Source organism: Lemur catta, chromosome 5 (genome assembly GCF_020740605.2).
Source record: "Lemur catta isolate mLemCat1 chromosome 5, mLemCat1.pri, whole genome shotgun sequence".
NCBI classification, from domain to species: domain Eukaryota; kingdom Metazoa; phylum Chordata; class Mammalia; order Primates; family Lemuridae; genus Lemur; species Lemur catta.
In genome coordinates this window covers 12565950-12582885 of record NC_059132.1, presented here as the reverse complement: position 1 = coordinate 12582885, position 16936 = coordinate 12565950, and the positions used below count along the sequence as shown (strand labels likewise).

Below are 16936 nucleotides of genomic sequence, written 5' to 3'. Positions count from 1 at the left end.
CAGCAGCTGTGCGGAGGGACTACAAAGCCCAGGATGCATCGCGGGCCCTCCGCGGCCCCTGAGTCGCCCGAGATCGCCGCAGAGTGGTCCCAGCGAGAGGAGGGCGGGGCCTAAGTCTCGCCAACGAGGAGGCGGCCAATGGTGGCCGAGGCGGGCGGGCTGGGGAAGGCCGCGGGCCTCGACGCTCCGGGACCCCCTGCAACCGCTCCAAACGAAAAGCCCCGGTTCTACGAGCCGCCGCCGCCGCCCTGAGAAAGAGCCCGCCCAGGCCGAACGCCCACGTGACGCTAGCCCCCCCTCACTCCGGTCTCCGCCAGGCTGCTGGGGATTGTAGTTCTTCGGGCCCTGAGGCTCCGCTCTCCGGCCGCAGCTGTGCGGAGGGACTACAAAGCCCAGGATGCATCGCGGGCCCTCCGCGGCCCCTGAGTCGCCCGAGATCGCCGCAGAGTGGTCCCAGCGAGAGGAGGGCGGGGCCTAAGTCTCGCCAGCGAGGAGGCGGCCAGTGGTGGCCGAGGCGGGCGGGCTGGGGAAGTCGGGGGCTCCCGCCTGGCGGGGCGGCGGAAAGGTAAGAAGGGGAAGTGAGCGTTTGGCGGCCACTGTCATGGCTGTTGTGCCAGTTGCCACCCTCCACTTGAGGCAGAGGCTGTTCATGCCATGGAAAGCGCTAAATTCAGGACCCTAGAGCCGCTCTTTAGGTAGGCCATCGAGCACATCTGTGAATTAAAGTCATTCGCAAAGGATTCCTTAAGGCAGTAAGAAAGGGAACATCCATTGAATGCTTCCCGTAGCCAAGGCACTCTGCTAAGCACTTTTTGTGAATTATTTTTAGTTCAGCAGCCTTGTGAACCACGTACAGTTATTCGTTTTATCATCTTTCCTTTTGAAGCTGGGGCAGGAATATGAGAAGTTAAATCATTTGCCGATCACATTGTTTTTGCCCCTGACCCATGTTCCCCTCGGGACCTCCAGCCCTGCTCTCTCGCTCCCAAGGGGAAACTGACTTCCAGACAAGAAAATGAGATGCTCCAGTTCTCACAGCAAACCCAGGACAGCCCTTCGCCTATGGCTGGAAGAGCCCAAGGCCTCCAGTTGGAACGGGAAAAGATGGCTTTGAGGATGTTCCCTTGGCCTCCCCTCCACTTTGGTCCCCCAGTTAGATGGCTAGGAATTCAGTGACTTTGACAAGAGATGGATTGAGAGTTGGCAACGGAGGATTCAGCATTCCAGGCAAAGAAACCCTTTTTACCAAAGAGCCTTACTATCCTTTCCTAGTAGATGATAAACCAAGGGATGTGAAGAAGGTCGGGAAGGGACACAAACTATCATTTAAGGCGCCCGGACTAAGAGCTGATGCTTTGCAAAGTGCTTTACTTTAAAATTTTTAATTTGAATTTAATCCTCCCAACCACCCTTTGGAATATAGTGATTAAGAGCTCAAATTTAAACCAGCACAGTGGCGAGTAGTGGTCCCACCTACTCTGGAGGCTGAGGCAGGAGTATCCCTTTAGCCGAGGAGTTAGACGCTGTAGTGCAGCAGTGATGTCGTCTGTGAATAGCCACTGCACGCTAGCCTGGGCAATATAGTGAAACCTGTCTCTAAATAAATAAATAAATAAAATTTAAAAAAAGAACTCAAACTTGAATTCAAGTCTTGGTCCTACAGCTTGATAACAAACATGGGCAAATTACTTCATCACTCTGATTTTCATGGGGAATAATGATGCCTACATTCATGGGCTTGAGGTGGAGATTAAATTAAAAATGTAAATAATGTGCTGCTATGCTGTTTGTTTCCTCTGAAATTCATGTTGAAATTTAATCTCCAATGTGAGAGGTGGAGCCTTTAAGAGGTGATTGTGTCCTGAGGGCTCTGTACTCATGAATGGACTAATCCATTCACAATTAATGGATTAATTGATTAGGTGTTAGTGGATTAATGGGTTATCAGTAGATTGGGACTAGTGGCTTTATAAGAAGAGGAGGAGAGACCTGAGCTGGCGCACTCAGCTCCGTTGCCATGTGATGCCATCTGATATCCTGTGCCGCCTCAGGACTGCAGAGTCCCCACCAGCAAGAAGGCCCTCACCAAATGTGGCCTCGCAACCTTGGACTTCTCAGCCTCCATAACAGTAAGAAATGAATTTCTTTTCTTTATAAACTACCCCCCAGTTTCAGGTATTCTGTTATAAGTAACAAAAAAGGGCTTAACATATTGCCTGTAGGTAGTGATAAGTCAGTGATGACTATGTTTATTATTAATATTTTGATTGTTACTGTATGTGCAAGGAAGAAAGGTTAAGTATCTAGACTGTCCAGCCTTCTGAGCTTCTAGGTATGGGACCTGGCAACTCAAAACCCTCAGTAGTAGACTTAACCTTCTCTTCCTCTTTTATTTCCTCGTTACTCCATCCCACACATTACCCTAGATATTCTAGAATGGTTCTGTTTCCTACCATTTTATTGGGTAAGGGTCGTGATCTCTGATCTGACATGGCTTCAAAGAGTATTCACTAATATGATTCACTCGCTGGTTCTGTAAGTCTTGTGTGCACACCTAGTTCTAACAGATATCTTTGATTGTTTCTAGCCTGTCTGATAGTATCAGCTTGGGAGTCAAAGGCAAGGTGAGACATATATGTCGTGATAGGCTGGTCATGGTCTGAGAGGAGGGAAAGCTAGAAATGAGAAGCCATGGGAATTTAGGTAAGGTTTGGACACAGGGTCTTGTTAGTTTCTGCCAAGACAGAAATGAGTGTACACGTGGATGACTTAGCTTAGAAGTTAGGTATTACAACTGTGATATTACTGAAGTTAATGATCTATTTGCTGTTTGCTCAAATATGAGACTACCCTTTGGTCTATGTTATGTGCCAGAAAAACACTGAACTTTGAATAGTGAGAATTCTAGTCTTAGGTCAGCCATGGGAATTGTTGTGTGACCCTAGGAAAGTCCCTTCTCCTCTTTGGGCTTCAAATTATCCATCTGCAAAATGAGATGATTGAGATTTCTTTTATCTCTACTTTTCTTTTTTTTTTTGAGACAGAGTCTCACTCTTTTGCCCTGGCTAGAGTGCCATGGCGTCAGCCTAGCTCACAGCAACTTCAAACTCCTGTGCTTAAGCAATACTTCTGTCTTAGCCTCCCGAGTAGCTGGGACTACAGGTATGTGCCGCCATGCCCGGCTAATTTTTTTTTTCTGTATATATTTTTAGCTGTCCAGATCATTTCTTTCTATTTTTAGTAGAGATGGGGTCTCGCTCTTGCTCAGGCTGGTCTTGAACTCGAGCGATCCTCCTGCCTCAGCCTCCCAGAGTGCTAGGATTACAGGCGTGTGCCACTGCGCCTGGCCTTCATCTCTACTTTTTGAGGTTCAATAGCATCTGTCCCTTTTTCAAGACCAATGTCAGATGGGTTCAACCATGTTTTCCCTTAAGTTTTCACCGATGTGATTGAAACTGATAGGTCATCCTGCTTCAGTTTCTGGCTCATCTTTTTTCTGCGGCCCCCTGTTCGCTCTCAGCCCCAGTTCTTCCCCCCCAGCACTGTCTGGTTAATTGCATTTTCTCTCTTTTCTAGCCTGTCTTCAAGACCATTCCCGGCAGAGTGAGTGCAGGAGCTGGAAAGAACATCTAAAGGGGCCAAGAGACTGTCTTCCTGTCTCATATTTATTGTCTACAAAATGCAATAAATCCAGCCCATCATGCAAAGTGATAGAGGAAACCTGACACATCCTTGTTTGGCCTTTACCGAGTGGGTATCCATGGAGACCAGTGGTGGCTTGTACGTAATGATGACTATGAGGTCTTCTGGGTTTGGAGTGAACACATACTTACACACACAAACACCCCCTTCAAAGCCTACACCAAGAACCAGACTCTTAGTTTGAAGTAACCTTTGACAGTATCCAAGGATTGCTATCCAAAGTACGTGCAGAGGCCCAGCTGCACTAGCATCACTTGGAAGCTTATTAGAAACAAACTCAGGTCCCAGCCCAGAACTTCTGAGTCAGAACATGCATTTTCCCAAGAGCCCCAGGTGATACTTCTGCATATTCAACCTTGAGAAACACTGACATAACTGGCTGCCCTCAACTAAAGAGTGGTATCACTAACGCTTCAGAAGAGGAAAGGAACTGGCTGTCCCATCTAGCTACACCTATTAGCTTCAGGGAGAGAGTAGTTCCAAGTTACGAAGGCTGTCTGGAAATTATCCAGCCACTGTTAATGTAACGAAAACAGCTACATGGCTGGATACTTTCTGGACTGCCTGCATGTATCTACTAGTCTTCATCACCATTAAATCATGCGCTGTGCACAGGAGTGGCATATAGGCAGAGGACAAAGGTCATCCTTCACGGACCTGGGGTCTAAGATTCAGTTGAAGCTTCAGAGTAAGGGTATCAAATGATTTTATTATAAAACTTAAGCCATTTATTGACCATTCTAAAAAACACAACTACAACAATAAAGTAAACACAGCCAAGATCACTAGCTCTTGCAGAACAGGAAGAAGCCCTGGACAGAGAGCCTGCAACTGTTTTCCTTACATCCAATGTCTGAGCTTCCTCACATATTCCAGGGTTCCAAGTTTTGTCACCTATAAGGGAAAGGAAACTGACTAGAAGATTCATGTACAAGAAGGTCAGAACTTTAAAGCTATCTGATGCTAGAGGCTTATACATTCTAGTTTGCAACTCTGAGAACAAAATCAAATAAGCATCGTCAAATACCTACTCCAAGCTACCCTACTGTCATTGTTCTTTGAAATTATCTTTGGGACTGGTTATGTTCTTTCACTGTAGCTTGTTTATCCCAGAGCACAAATCCTAAAGTCCATGCACAGTCTCCATGTTCAAATATAAAAGTCTGTTTCAGGACAACCTCAGGGGTTGCTGTAGTGTTTCTCTCTGTAGTGTCTACTGGTATCACACCCTTGGACAGGCTGGTCAAATGGCAGCACAGTAAGAGGGCAACACAGTCAACTTTCCCATTGCCAAACTTGCTCCATCTGGACACTGCCCACAGTCAAGGCTGAAATCTTGACATCATTGATGACCCTGGACCTATCTTCATTCTGAAGCTGTACTCTTACATAACTGAATCCACTTCTTCACCATTGATTAAAATGGCACTTTTAAAACATGTCAGGCATATTCTAAAAAGAAAAGATCATATCAAATAAACATAATCATATCAAAAAAGATAATCATATCAAAATGCTACTTTTTGATAATTTTATGTTTCTAAAGGAATTTATAATTAAACCAGAAAGACTTAAAATGAATGTTTTACACATCATAATGGCCTTGAGGTCCTCTCCCGGGAGGTACAAAAAGACCATCTCTCTCGAGTGCTCCATGTGAGTCCAATGCTCTCCTCCACCGTTCACTCCCTGATCCTCGAAACGCCCCAGTCAAATCACTTCACTTACCGATTTACTAAGAATAAAAGGCATGTCAAGGAATCTTAAGAGAACACTAATAGCAGAATGAACGGATAAGGTACACCCCAATGGCCACCAACAATGGCTAAACATGCACTGTAACTTCATCATTGCTCAAGTTTACTAATGTTTCCCAAGCATTTCTGTGCATCTACAGCTGTTTAAATTTAATTCCAAATTTAATTTAAAAAAAAAAAGGCAGTGCTCATAACAGAAGAATCCCAAAGTAACTGACAGGGGTAAACAAACCCCTTCTAAGTACGTGGAAATCCAGCAGAGCTCAAAGCAGACCCTGAATCCCATTTAGGATACAACTTTAGAATGCACTACTTGATTCTATATTAAAATTGCAAACCCAAGTTAACTCATTTAAACAATTTAAAAAACAAAAAACTAGACTTTCATTTGAATTTCCCTTGTGCACACCATCATCATCCCAGTTGGTTTTTAATGAAGCACCTATTCATGTTTCAGCTTACATGTTTGGCTCTGGTGGCACAGAAAAGCATACATTCCCTGACACAGGAAAATGTGACTAATTAGTTCTCAGTAAAAAAAATGAATCACGACAGGAGGTGAAAGTGCTTCTGCAGGAAATACTTTCTGAACGATCCCCAATTATGGCCTACCCCCTTCCTATCCATTGTACATATCTACAAGCCAGAGATGTGTACTCCTGGACAAAAGATGGGATACTGGACCTTAGGAAGTGTCCTGGGATGGAGCTGCAGGGTCCTGACCTTCAGGCTCTGGAGGGGGTGCTGGCACAGCTGCTTTTTTCTGGGCTGCCAGGAACTCATGAATTGCTCGTTCTATTTGCGGCCTGAAGATGTGGTTTAGTTTTGGATCCACCACCTGAGAAATAATCCTGTCTACTCCAGCTTCCAACATGCCTGACCTTGTGGAGACAAACAGATCATTCTGTTATTTAGTTCCTTTGGGATTTATCTTTAGCTCCAACAAGCATCATGTGGGAGCCCAATAAATGTCCCCTCAGGCAAAGCTACAGCCCTTCTAGGGACTTCTTTCAGAGGGCAATCCACTTACTACATAGAATCCAAGCTATTGTATTTTCATTTTTGAGGCGCAATCTACAACCAGCAGCTTTTATTTCTAATTAACTATCTCATCCACTACCACCTCAGCCTTGTACGAGCAGACTGCCCCAAAGACAAAAAACAAGTGACAACAGGGCAAGAAAGAATTTGATAATGTGTGTAGAGCTGAAAACCTTATCCATACCGTCAAAGTCATGAACCTTGAACCTGACTCCATTTCCTTCAATATTCTCTTAATAGCCAAAGCAGAAAGCCTCCAGCTGCAACCTGGTTACCCATCCTCAAACCTTACACAAGGCACATCAGTCAGGGCTGACAGTGCTTACATCACCAGCAATTCGACACAGCCTTCAGCCGTGGTCGTTACCTATAACGTACGATAAGCAAGCTGGAAGCAAACAAAGAAACAGACAAGAAACAAACTGGTTCTAAGCTCCTATAGGGCTAAATTACACCCTTAAATCCTTTTTGAAGTAGTGCAAAAATCAGTCAAAGTTAACATGTCTGTATTCCAACACTTAGGGCAGGGTAATGAGAAAGATTATGGTGACAGGAAACAAATCACATTTGAAGAGTTTAGAAAACAGCCCATATAGGTTCAAACTCAAGTACTGTGAGAAGTAAACTTCTGTTGTTCATAAGCCACCTGGGTCTATGGCACTTTGTTAGAGCAGCCCCACTGACTAAGACACTGATCAGGGAAAACAAAGTACCAAGAAAGTATAGCTCACTTTCCTGGAGATTCTAAAATCGTTTGAGTGGAACGTGGAATCTTGTCAGGAGCCTAAAACAGAAGATGAAAGGAACAAATATGTAATTAAAGTACTTATTAGTCATAGTTCTGTTCTCCAATAAAGACTGATTTCTTGTGAAGCCCTCCAGGCTGTAGCACAGGGTTACAGCATCCGGGCCTAAGCTGCCAGGCCAATGCTCTGAAGCCCTCAGTGTCTCAGGTGGGGAGAGCACTCCAGGGGCAAAAAGCAAGTCTTCATTTCAAAGCTCCAGGACAGTCTGCCTCAAATTCAAAATGTTAGCAAGAATCATGGAGAAATGTCCCAGTATTAAAGCGAAATTCATGTTTTCGGGTTAAATACATTTTAAATCAAATCAAAAAGTGCCACATGCATACCTCTAGAATGACATCAACACTCATTATGGAAATTAACATCATAGTGACAGCCTTTGTAACACTGATAGCAGCTTTCCTTATATTTCAAAATATTCAGTGTTTTGATTTACTGTCTTAACATGCTGGCCAATCCTTTAGAAGGTAGAGTAAAACACGTTTATCTAATTTGTTGCTTCAGCCGTAAAATGGGCTTTTTGTGAGGATGAGTCAGACATGCAATAAACGGTTGCTTGGTAAGGGCCAGCTACTGTCTGATTCCAGAATGACAAGGTACTGGGCATCTTCTGATATCATGCTTCTTCCCTAATGCTCAGCCATAGTGAAAGTGCTGACTTGTTAGTAAAAAAAACCTTTTTCTACTTTTAAAAACTTTTTAATTTTGAAATCACCATAGATTCACAGGAAGTTGCAAAGAAATGTACAGGGAGCTCCACGTACCCTTCATACAGCCACTCCTAATGTCAGCACCTGCATAACTACAGTACAATGTCAAAACCAGGCAAATGACACTTATTTAGATCTCAGTTACACCTGCACCCATGTGTGCACATGAGCAGCTCCACACTTTATCACATGAATTGTTTCATGTAAGCTCTACCACAATCAAGATACTTAACCGTACCATCATCGCAAGTTCTCCCCTTGCTACCACTTTCAAGTCAACTCACCCTCTCCTCCCATCCCTGGCCCTAAACAATCATTAATCTGTTCTCCATCTCAATAACTGTTAGCTCATGAATGTCAAGACCAGATTCCACAACCCACCTCCACTTTTGTGCCCAGTGACACTGAAAAGTCACTCGGATAAGCTATCAATAGTACCTTTATTAACTAAGGTTCGGTTTGTTACAGTGAAGGATGATGCTTTAATAAGACTATGCCTTCCTGAAAGCTGCCACTACACTTTAGAGGTGGTAGCCACGGTGGACTCAAAGAATTTACTTAACTCACATTCACTAGTGAGAATAAAGATCCACATACTATACTGATATCTTGGTGCAAAACTCACATATATGTTCAGACTACACTGAAACTTCAGAGAGCAGGGAACATGTCTCACAATTTGGAGCATCTTTCAATGTACCCACTAGAGATGTGCAACATGGGAGGCCTACACAGGCTGGATAAACTAGAATTTTAATTGAGTGCTTTGCTTACTTTGACCTTAATTTTAATAAAAGAGCAGAATGCTGCAACTCAAAGTGATCTCTGACATAACGTACCATCAACCTTGACTAAACAGTGACTTAGATCAGCCTTCTTGTGCATCGTACTTGTGATTACTGCCTTTTCAAAAGCTCTAAATTCTGCTTACTTACTGAACCACACTCTGCCTCAGACCATTTCGCAACTGGTTTTTGTTCATTGTAGGATTCCATTCCTGCTTGTCCAGATGTGTTGACACAAAATTATCCACTTTCTGCCTCAGGTTTTGGTAAGCTGGCTAGAACATTAACAAGAGGAGGCAAGGTCAGAAGTTATATGCACCAAAGTTTTGGAACACAGTTATTCAGAACACTGGTTCTTGTAGAAGTGTGCTATTTTCAAGTCCAAATACATTTCCATTTTAACTTTGAAGATCCCCATACAGCATGGTAGTCATAAATCAATTGCTAACATGAGCACCCATTTTATGGGGGGGGCACAATGCCAGATGCTTTACTTACACATTATTCCATTTACTTTTCAAGTAACTATGAGCGAGATCCTATTAGTGTTCTGCCCCCATTTTAGAGATCAGAATTTTAGGCTTAGAAAAAACAAACAACTTGCCCATGTGGCTAAAATGTAGCAAAGCCTAGGCTGTTTCTGAATCAGGGGAATTGGCTTCTAGCCCTGGTTCCATCACTGACTTCCAACAAGTCACCCAACTTCTGAGTCTGTTATTTCCATCTGTAAAACTGAAGTATTACTGCTCTGCTTACCTTGCAGGGGTGTTCTCAGCAACAAACAAGGACTCAGACAAACCCCCTGCATTAAAACAAAGGGCCACCCAAGAATGTAGACAGAAGTCAAAGCCTATGGAACACTGTCCAAGGCCGTTGGGGAAGCAACAAGTCAGTCCAAAAGAGAGCTGAGAGGTACTTATTGGTCTCAAATGTTCTAGACCCAACTAGGATCAGGTGAATAATATCAGAAAGTAACTCAGCGAACTCAAGGCAGCATAAATGTTCTGAGCCTCTAAGACCTTTGGTGCTATCAGTTGCTATTCTCCAAACCAGGTGTAATAGCGTGGACTGCTGTTCAGCACTTCAGTCCTCTCCCCTCCCTCTGTGGGCAGAGGATACTTCCCACCCCAGTGACATCGAGTTCAGCAATGTGATTCTCTCTAGTTAGTGGAGTGTTAGTGACAAGAGGCCCTAAATGTGGTTGTGCTACCTGGTTTGGTTCTTGTGCTCTGGTGATCCTCTTTGAAGGCATGTTGTAGGTAGCCCCTGCCCCTAGGGCGGGTACGTGTGCAGCAGGCCTAATACCAACCCACAGCCTGGACCCAAGCACAGGCAACGTGCAGCCTCCAGCTAGCCAAGTAACCCAGCTGAAGCCTATCTGGATCAGATGAACTTTGGCTGACCTATAGACCCATCAACATGAGAATAAATGCTTATAAGCCACTGAGATGTGGTTTGTTATATAGCATTACTTCGGCAAAGTTTGCTAACAGTCACTGAAATGAAATTGACAAAGGAGCCATCAGGCCTCAACCCCATGAGTGGACCTCTTCCAAAAGGCCAAGAGCAGACTCACAAATACAAAGACTCTCCACTAAACCTGGAAAGAGCTCTGGGAGGCCGAGGCAGGTGGATCGTTTGAGCTCAGGAGTTCAAGATTAGCCTGAGCAAGAGCGAGACCACGTCTCTACTGAAAAAAAAAAAAATAGAAAGAAATTAGCTGGAAAACTAAAAATATATAGAAAAAATTAGTGGGGCATGGTGGCGCATGCCTGCAGTCCCAGCTACTTGGGAGGCTGAGGCAGTAGGATTGCTTGAGCCCAGGAGTTGAGGTTGCTGTGAACTAGGCTGATGCCACTGCACTCTAGCCCAGGCAACAGAGTGAGACTGTCTCAAAATAAAATAAAATAAACCTGGAAAAAGGAAGGGAGGGAGATGGGTGAGGAGAAATAAAATTCAGATACCATGTACCATCCACCTAGCAACTCCTCCTTCCTGGTAACTGTCTTCCCCTCTTTACAAGGATAGGACAGAGGCTGCCGTGTTCTCCTGGCCAAAGGGTGAGTGCCTGAGCCATGCTAAGACAATGCAGGCATTCCCTGAGGTTTTTCTGAACTACAGCTGACAGTCTCTTTCTAAAGGAAGAAGCTGTAAGATGTAATCAAGAGATACCAGTAACCAAACGGATGACTCTGCTCTGCAGTGCCAGTAAAACATATGAACAACGGAGATGAAAAACATGGCAACAGTGGAGACTATCTGGTTCTAAATTCATCCCTACCCTTCTGACACAGCTTGTTCATTCAGTCCTTCCCTGGATTCTGTAAGACAACAGATTCTCCTCTTTGCTTAGAGCAGTTAGAATCAGATTTACCACTTGTAACCATAAATCTTTATACAATACCTTCTACTACTCAAAATAACTAACCTGGTTTGAGATGACAGAAACTGTTTACTCAAAAAAAGGGCAAAGGACAGTGAACATCACCACCAAACCTTCACAAACCCAGAAGACAGAAAATAATCCTTTCAGTTGGAGAAGTCAAAAGACCCAGTGTGCCTACCCCTAACATTTTACTGTACTATCTGCCCTTCCACCTATTCAGTTTGTTCTACTTATTTGGTTTTGAGTGCAGTACAGAGTAAATTACAAATATCTGTTCCATTTCTCCTAAATACTTCAGTAGTCTGGAGTAGGGTACAACAATGTGCATTTCTAACAAGTTCTCGGTGCTAATGTTGCTAATCCAAAGACTATACTTTGAGAGCCACTGGGCTAAAGCAACAAAAGGTCTCAGGTAAGATATGCCTGAAAACACACCATCTTCAAGAATTAAAACAACCTGGCAACTACCAGAAAGACCAGCTAAGGAGCTACACATGAGAAAGGCTCTAACCACTCTCCCTCAACAGCTGTTCAATACCCCTTATCCTCAGGGGATACGTTCTAAGACCGCCGCCCCCCCCAATGGATGCCTAAAACAGCTGATAGTACCGAACCGTCTACATGCATTATTTTTCCCCCCTTTTCACAACGTTGTGGATAGAAGATTCGTAGATCTCGGCAACTTCAGCTGATTTTTTTTCCTCTTTATTAAGTTGAAAACTTTCACCATTTTCACTTTAAACACTCTGCGGCTTCTCTTTGGCATATCTGAATTGCCAGCATCACTACTCTTGCACTTTGGGGCCAGTGTGAAGTAAAATAAGGGTGACTTGAAGACAAGCACCACGATACTGTGACAGTTGGGTAACTGAAGCCTTGGGAAGCAAAACCACAGATAAGGGGGAACTACTGTAGTTGTTTTGTTTGTTTTAAAATCAGAGGCATTGATTAAGCCACACAAAACCTAATGAAACATAAGAAATACGAATGGAGAATTTGTCACGGGAAAGGTAAAGGCTCTGTTGATACCTGCCTGAGACTCTTAAAAAAAAATTAAATACTTTCTTTCAAGAACAGCACTCCTAGGGTAGAAGCTTTGAGGATGAAATAGTGACTTCCTTGTTCCTGTATCCACATAGCTTGACAATTATAGGCCAATAAATGTTGAATGAATAAATAGACTAGGTCTTGCCCTATCTTAAGGTCCACTCTTAACTTCACAATTTTACTGTGAGGTAAGCAAAAGATTTCCACGATAGGCTCTGGGAGGAGAAATCACTACCCTGAAGAAGTCCAGGCAGTAACAGAGCCTCCCAATCCTACAATCACAGTCTTGTTAGAGGAGTTTTTAAAAGGGAAAAAAAATCCAGCTCTTAACACAGATTGCTTCAATGAATCCAAACAACCTTGACAAGCAGGTCAAGCAAACTAGCATTTTACTGGGAGGACTGGGCTAAGGCATTAGGATCTAAAATAGGCACCGAATCCCGCTTAATCAATGATGGGAGTACAAAATAAGGGTGCTGTTTCTAAAAGTTTGCTTTTAATCCAATTGAGTACTAGGTTAGAGAAAAGGGACAAATAGCTATAATATGCTGATGAGTGTGCAAACCATTCTGTTTTAACGTCAGCTCCTCAGTGGCGAATAGAGAATGGGTGGAAATTCTAAAGCATTCTTGCTTACCTACCTGTTTTTCTCCATTGTCCTTAACATACTGAGGTTTATTTGTTATTAAGGGGCTTAAAGGAGTTCCATCTTGGAAAAGGTAGGATCTAGGCTCTAAAATCTGTATTGAATCTCCAAGTTCAGAGAAGTGATTGGACTAAAATCACAACTAGTAAGCGACCAGGCAGGTACTCGAACCCACGTGTGCATCCCTCAGAAAGCTCTCTGTACTGCCCCAAGCGGTGTCATGCTTCTTTGCTGAGATTTTTAAACTATTTTGTTTTGCGCTCGGCTTTGGAAAATCAAAGCCGCAACCTCAGCGGCCTTACGCACAGCTCCGCTCCCCTCGGCCAGGTGGCCTCAGCTACCTTGGTGTCCACGTCGGCCAGGCAGTCCCGGCGGAAGCTGTCAAACAGGCCCCGGCTCTTGAGCTGCTCCACGATGAGAGCGATGAGCTGAGGGTCGCCAGGAGGCAGCGAGGCCGGGTTGATGGGGCCGCCGCTCCCGCCGGCCCCAGTCGCGCCCGTCGCTGCCCCGGCCGAGGCCTGGCCCGCTCCGCCGCCGCCCACCGCGCCCGCTCCCCCGCCGCCGCCGCCGTCCGCCATGGCTGCGTCCCGGGACCGCGAGGGACACCGAACGCGGCTTCTTCTCCAGGACAGAGGGCCTGGGTGGGGAGGAGGGGGCGGAGGAGGAGGAGGGCCCCAAGGAGGCAACAGCGGCGGAGATAGTGGTGGCGGAGGCGGAGGTGGTGGCGGAGGCGGCGACGGCGGCGGCGGCCAAGGCAGGCTCTGAAGTAGCGGAGATGAGCGTAGAGGCCGCAGAAACCGCCTGGTCGATTCCCGGCGCGCTCCAGATGGCGTCACCTTTGACCTTTGCATTGTGGGGCAGGGAGTTTTCTGCAGCCATCTCTGGCTTTCTTAATATAGAGGCCTGGCGGAAGAAAACTACAACTCCCGGCTGGCACCGGGCTCGAGTTCGCGGAGCAGCATGGGCATTGTAGGCGCAGGCCCTCGCGACGGTTGCAAGCTGGCAGGCCTTCCCCGCCCACTGCTTGCAGCCCGCCCACTTAATCGGCACATTGGTTATGAGAATCATCTGTGTAGCTGATTAAACGTACAGTGTACCAGGCTTATCCCTTAAAGATTTTGATTCAGTATTTATGGGTCGGGGCCTAGGAATCTGCCTTTAACATGGACTCCACGTCTTCCTTCCACAACATGATCTGGGAATTTTGGAAAACAGTGAACTGGTTAAATTGCCATGATTCAAAAATTTGTGGCATTCCCCCCTTTTGATTTCAATAGCAATGCATGCTCACTTTAGAAAACTGGAAAATAACAGAAAAGTGTGAAGAAGGAAATAAAAGTCCCTCTTAAGTCTCTGTGTGTGGATTTCCTCCCCAATATTAAATATTGTCATGAATAATAATAAACCAGTAATGAGTACTGGCATCATGCTGTGCACTTTAACACACTGCTTCACAACAATCTGAAAAGCAGGTACATACTACCAAGACCGTTTTCTTACAGACACAGAAATGGAAGCACAACAGAGTCTGTTACCCTGATCACATACCTGAAGGCAGAAGAGTAGGATTTAAATCCAGGTTTCTGGAATCCAAATCTTGTATATTTCACCTCAGGTATAGTACATCCCAAGAGCTAGCTGGTATTATACTATAGGTAAAGCTTTATAGCCTGATTATTTTTATAACTACAGTTCACCATTGGAACCCCATAGTTGCCACAACTATCCTCTCCTCCTTTCATCTGTTTGCCCATTATTAGCTCAACTCCTGCCCCCAACCCTGGCAATTATGTCTGCTGTTATTATTTCCTCATCTTGAATAAGCAATGGAGGGCTGTAAATAATAAATTCTGCAATATCCTTGGCTCCTGGGAAGATGCAGAATAGGCAGAGATCCAGGATGCTCTCCATGCTGATGTTTACGACCCAGAAGAGTTTAAATTAACACTCAAAATATTCAGGTGTTAGATTATACTCATCGTTTAACATCAGCTGAATCATCCTCAATGGTTGAATTAATGACAAACATTCTTAACAGCTCAGCATCCTTGAGGTTATCTAATGTTTATTCTTATTAGTTGACCCCACAATGATCACTTACCTTTAGCCCCAGGAGAAGCCCAGTTCAAGATGCCTTGGCCTCAGGTTCATTCTCCTCCAAGCTCCGGATCACTTTGTCTAGCCTCCTCTCCATTTTTGGCACAACACACCGTACTTTCTTTTCTTAGGGAAGACTTTTCTGAGGCCCAGACTTAATCTGCTCTTTTCTCCCTGTTATAGAGTCTCAAGGCCTGCCTCATTCTTGTAGCAATTATTAAAATTGAAAGTGAGCAATTTATAGGCTAATTGGCCTCCTGTTTACCCTACTAGAGTATAAGGTTTGGAGTAAGGACCATGATTTGTTCATTACTGTGTCTCTAGCTCTTAGCACTATACCTAGATCAAAGTGAATACATAAGTTCCTGTCTGTTTCCTATAGCTGTGGGATGGGGATGTGTGTGTATGTGTGTCGGGGGGTCATTTGTAGCCACAATCGTCAGAAAAGAGAGTTATAGCAGGAGATTATGGATGAATCTGTCATGAGCTAATAGGTAAATGATCCAGGAGATTGGCAGCATGTGGTTCATGCTGTGACAATATCACTGTCTGTCATAGGAACCCATGTCCTTGTTGCTGAACTTTGAATTGTGAGAAACTGCTGCACCCTATGTCCATGACCTTGCCTCTGGAATTGATATAAATGTGGTGGGATGAAGGCCTCAGCTATATCCAAAATGTGTTCCTCTTGTCAAGGGACATGTAATACACAATAATGATCGTCAGGGGGCGTCATTGCTATATTAATAATCCAGAACATTTGGAAATGTCTGTGCAGAATATTGTTTTACTTTGGCCTAGAGGTGGCAATCTCATTTTCAGGTATCCTTTAGGTAACAACCTGTTTTTGCTTCTCAGTGTTAAAACTTGTCTGTAACAAGTTGCCTCAGCCCAGTGAATTACACATATTAGGTGTAATGAAAAGGTGTAACCTCCACAAGCCCAAATCCAGACCTTACAGAAACCAGAAAAGAAATGAGATCTTAGGTTTGCCAGGGAAGATATGAAAAAGTAGTCCGATACATGGGCTTTTGGGGATACAACTGGGAAAGTTGTATCACTTCTCTGAACCTTACTTTCCCCAAGATGGTAGAGAGGACTAAGTGCCATTTTGGAATCTATTTTAGCACAATTCCTGATCCTTAGCAAATGTTTGATAACATTTTACCATCATGAATTTACATTTGGGTCAGGAGGCTATCTGATTAACCTCTATTTCCCCCACTAGCCTCTAATTCCATGCAGACAGGGATTGTCTGTGCTTCCATCAGCACATGCCAGCACCTAGCACAATGCCTCATACATTAGGCTCTCCGTGAACATATGATGGGTGAATGAAAAAAAAAATGAGTGAGTGAATGGGAAATTTGCTCTTCTAAGTATAGGATAAGGCCGTTTAAGACTTTCAGTATGCCCTGGACCAAATGTCAGAATATAGTCAATATTCAGAGGTGTCAGGTATTAACACAATCTAGTAATCTGTCCATAATATATGACTAAACCGGACTTCTGAGGCTAGGACTGGGAGCAGGGCCAAAGGTTAGAAGATAGTTTGTGAGTTGCCTTGGTGACCTTCCAACCTTCTAATTTAAGATCCTGGTCCTTAAGCAAGAACATTCTAGAGCCCTAAGACTGGACCCAGGGCTGCATTTAAATACCATACCCACTTGGGGTAAACTAGTTGGTCCTTATTCCTGTTCATGGGTGGCTCTTTTTCTTCTTGCCTCCATATAGTCACCCAAGGAGGATTCATGGGCTTGGTAAAAGCAGAGAAGTACAGAGGTGGGAAAGGAGATTAGGGACTGTTTTATTCAACAGTCTCAATTTACAGAGTTCAGAGAGGGAAAGCCACTCACCCACAGCCACACAGCAAGTCTGTGGTGGAGCTTGGAGTTGGGATGTAGATCTTTTCCTCCTAATACTGGGGCTATAATCTGGAGGTACAGTTATGCTGTAGTCCAC

The 16936-nt window shown here is 44.4% G+C and overlaps 1 protein-coding gene and 1 long non-coding RNA gene across 5 annotated transcripts; one reads left to right on the top strand and one right to left on the bottom strand.

Moving 5' to 3' along the window:
- Nucleotides 1–152: 152 nt before the first annotated feature.
- LOC123637941 lies at nt 153–3711 on the top strand. Of its 2 annotated transcripts, none has more exons than XR_006735116.1 (2): nt 153–565; nt 3577–3711. It is a non-coding gene; the product is annotated as an uncharacterized LOC123637941 (long non-coding RNA). The 2 variants fall into 2 exon arrangements; XR_006735115.1 differs by lacking the exon at nt 153–565 and adding an exon at nt 2111–2129.
- A 680-nt stretch (nt 3712–4391) lies between these two features.
- Nucleotides 4392–13684, bottom strand: BOD1 (biorientation of chromosomes in cell division 1). Of its 3 annotated transcripts, XM_045551151.1 has the most exons (4): nt 13219–13681; nt 8949–9073; nt 6183–6340; nt 4392–5154 (listed from the first exon to the last, which is right to left on the bottom strand). In XM_045551151.1, the coding sequence occupies exons 1-4, from the start codon at nt 13453–13455 to the stop codon at nt 5144–5146; spliced, it is 531 nt and encodes a 176-aa protein (XP_045407107.1). In that variant the 5' UTR covers nt 13456–13681; the 3' UTR covers nt 4392–5143. The 3 variants fall into 3 exon arrangements, with proteins under 3 accessions (XP_045407107.1, XP_045407108.1, XP_045407105.1); XM_045551152.1 differs by lacking the exon at nt 6183–6340 and having other exon boundaries at nt 13219–13684; XM_045551149.1 differs by lacking the exon at nt 4392–5154 and having other exon boundaries at nt 6144–6340.
- Nucleotides 13685–16936: the final 3252 nt, after the last annotated feature.

Excerpts from the sequence above, each read along its gene's own strand:
- BOD1 (XM_045551149.1), bottom strand. The coding sequence starts at position 13,455 with ATGGCGGACGGCGGCGGCGGCGGGGGAGCGGGCGCGGTGGGCGGCGGC. Across the intron at positions 9,074-13,218 it reads TGGCCGACGTGGACACCAAG|CCAGCTTACCAAAACCTGAG; the intron begins GTAGCTGAGGCC and ends TTAATGTTCTAG. Across the intron at positions 6,341-8,948 it reads CTGAGGCAGAGTGTGGTTCA|GTCAGGCATGTTGGAAGCTG; the intron begins GTAAGTAAGCAG and ends TGTCTCCACAAG.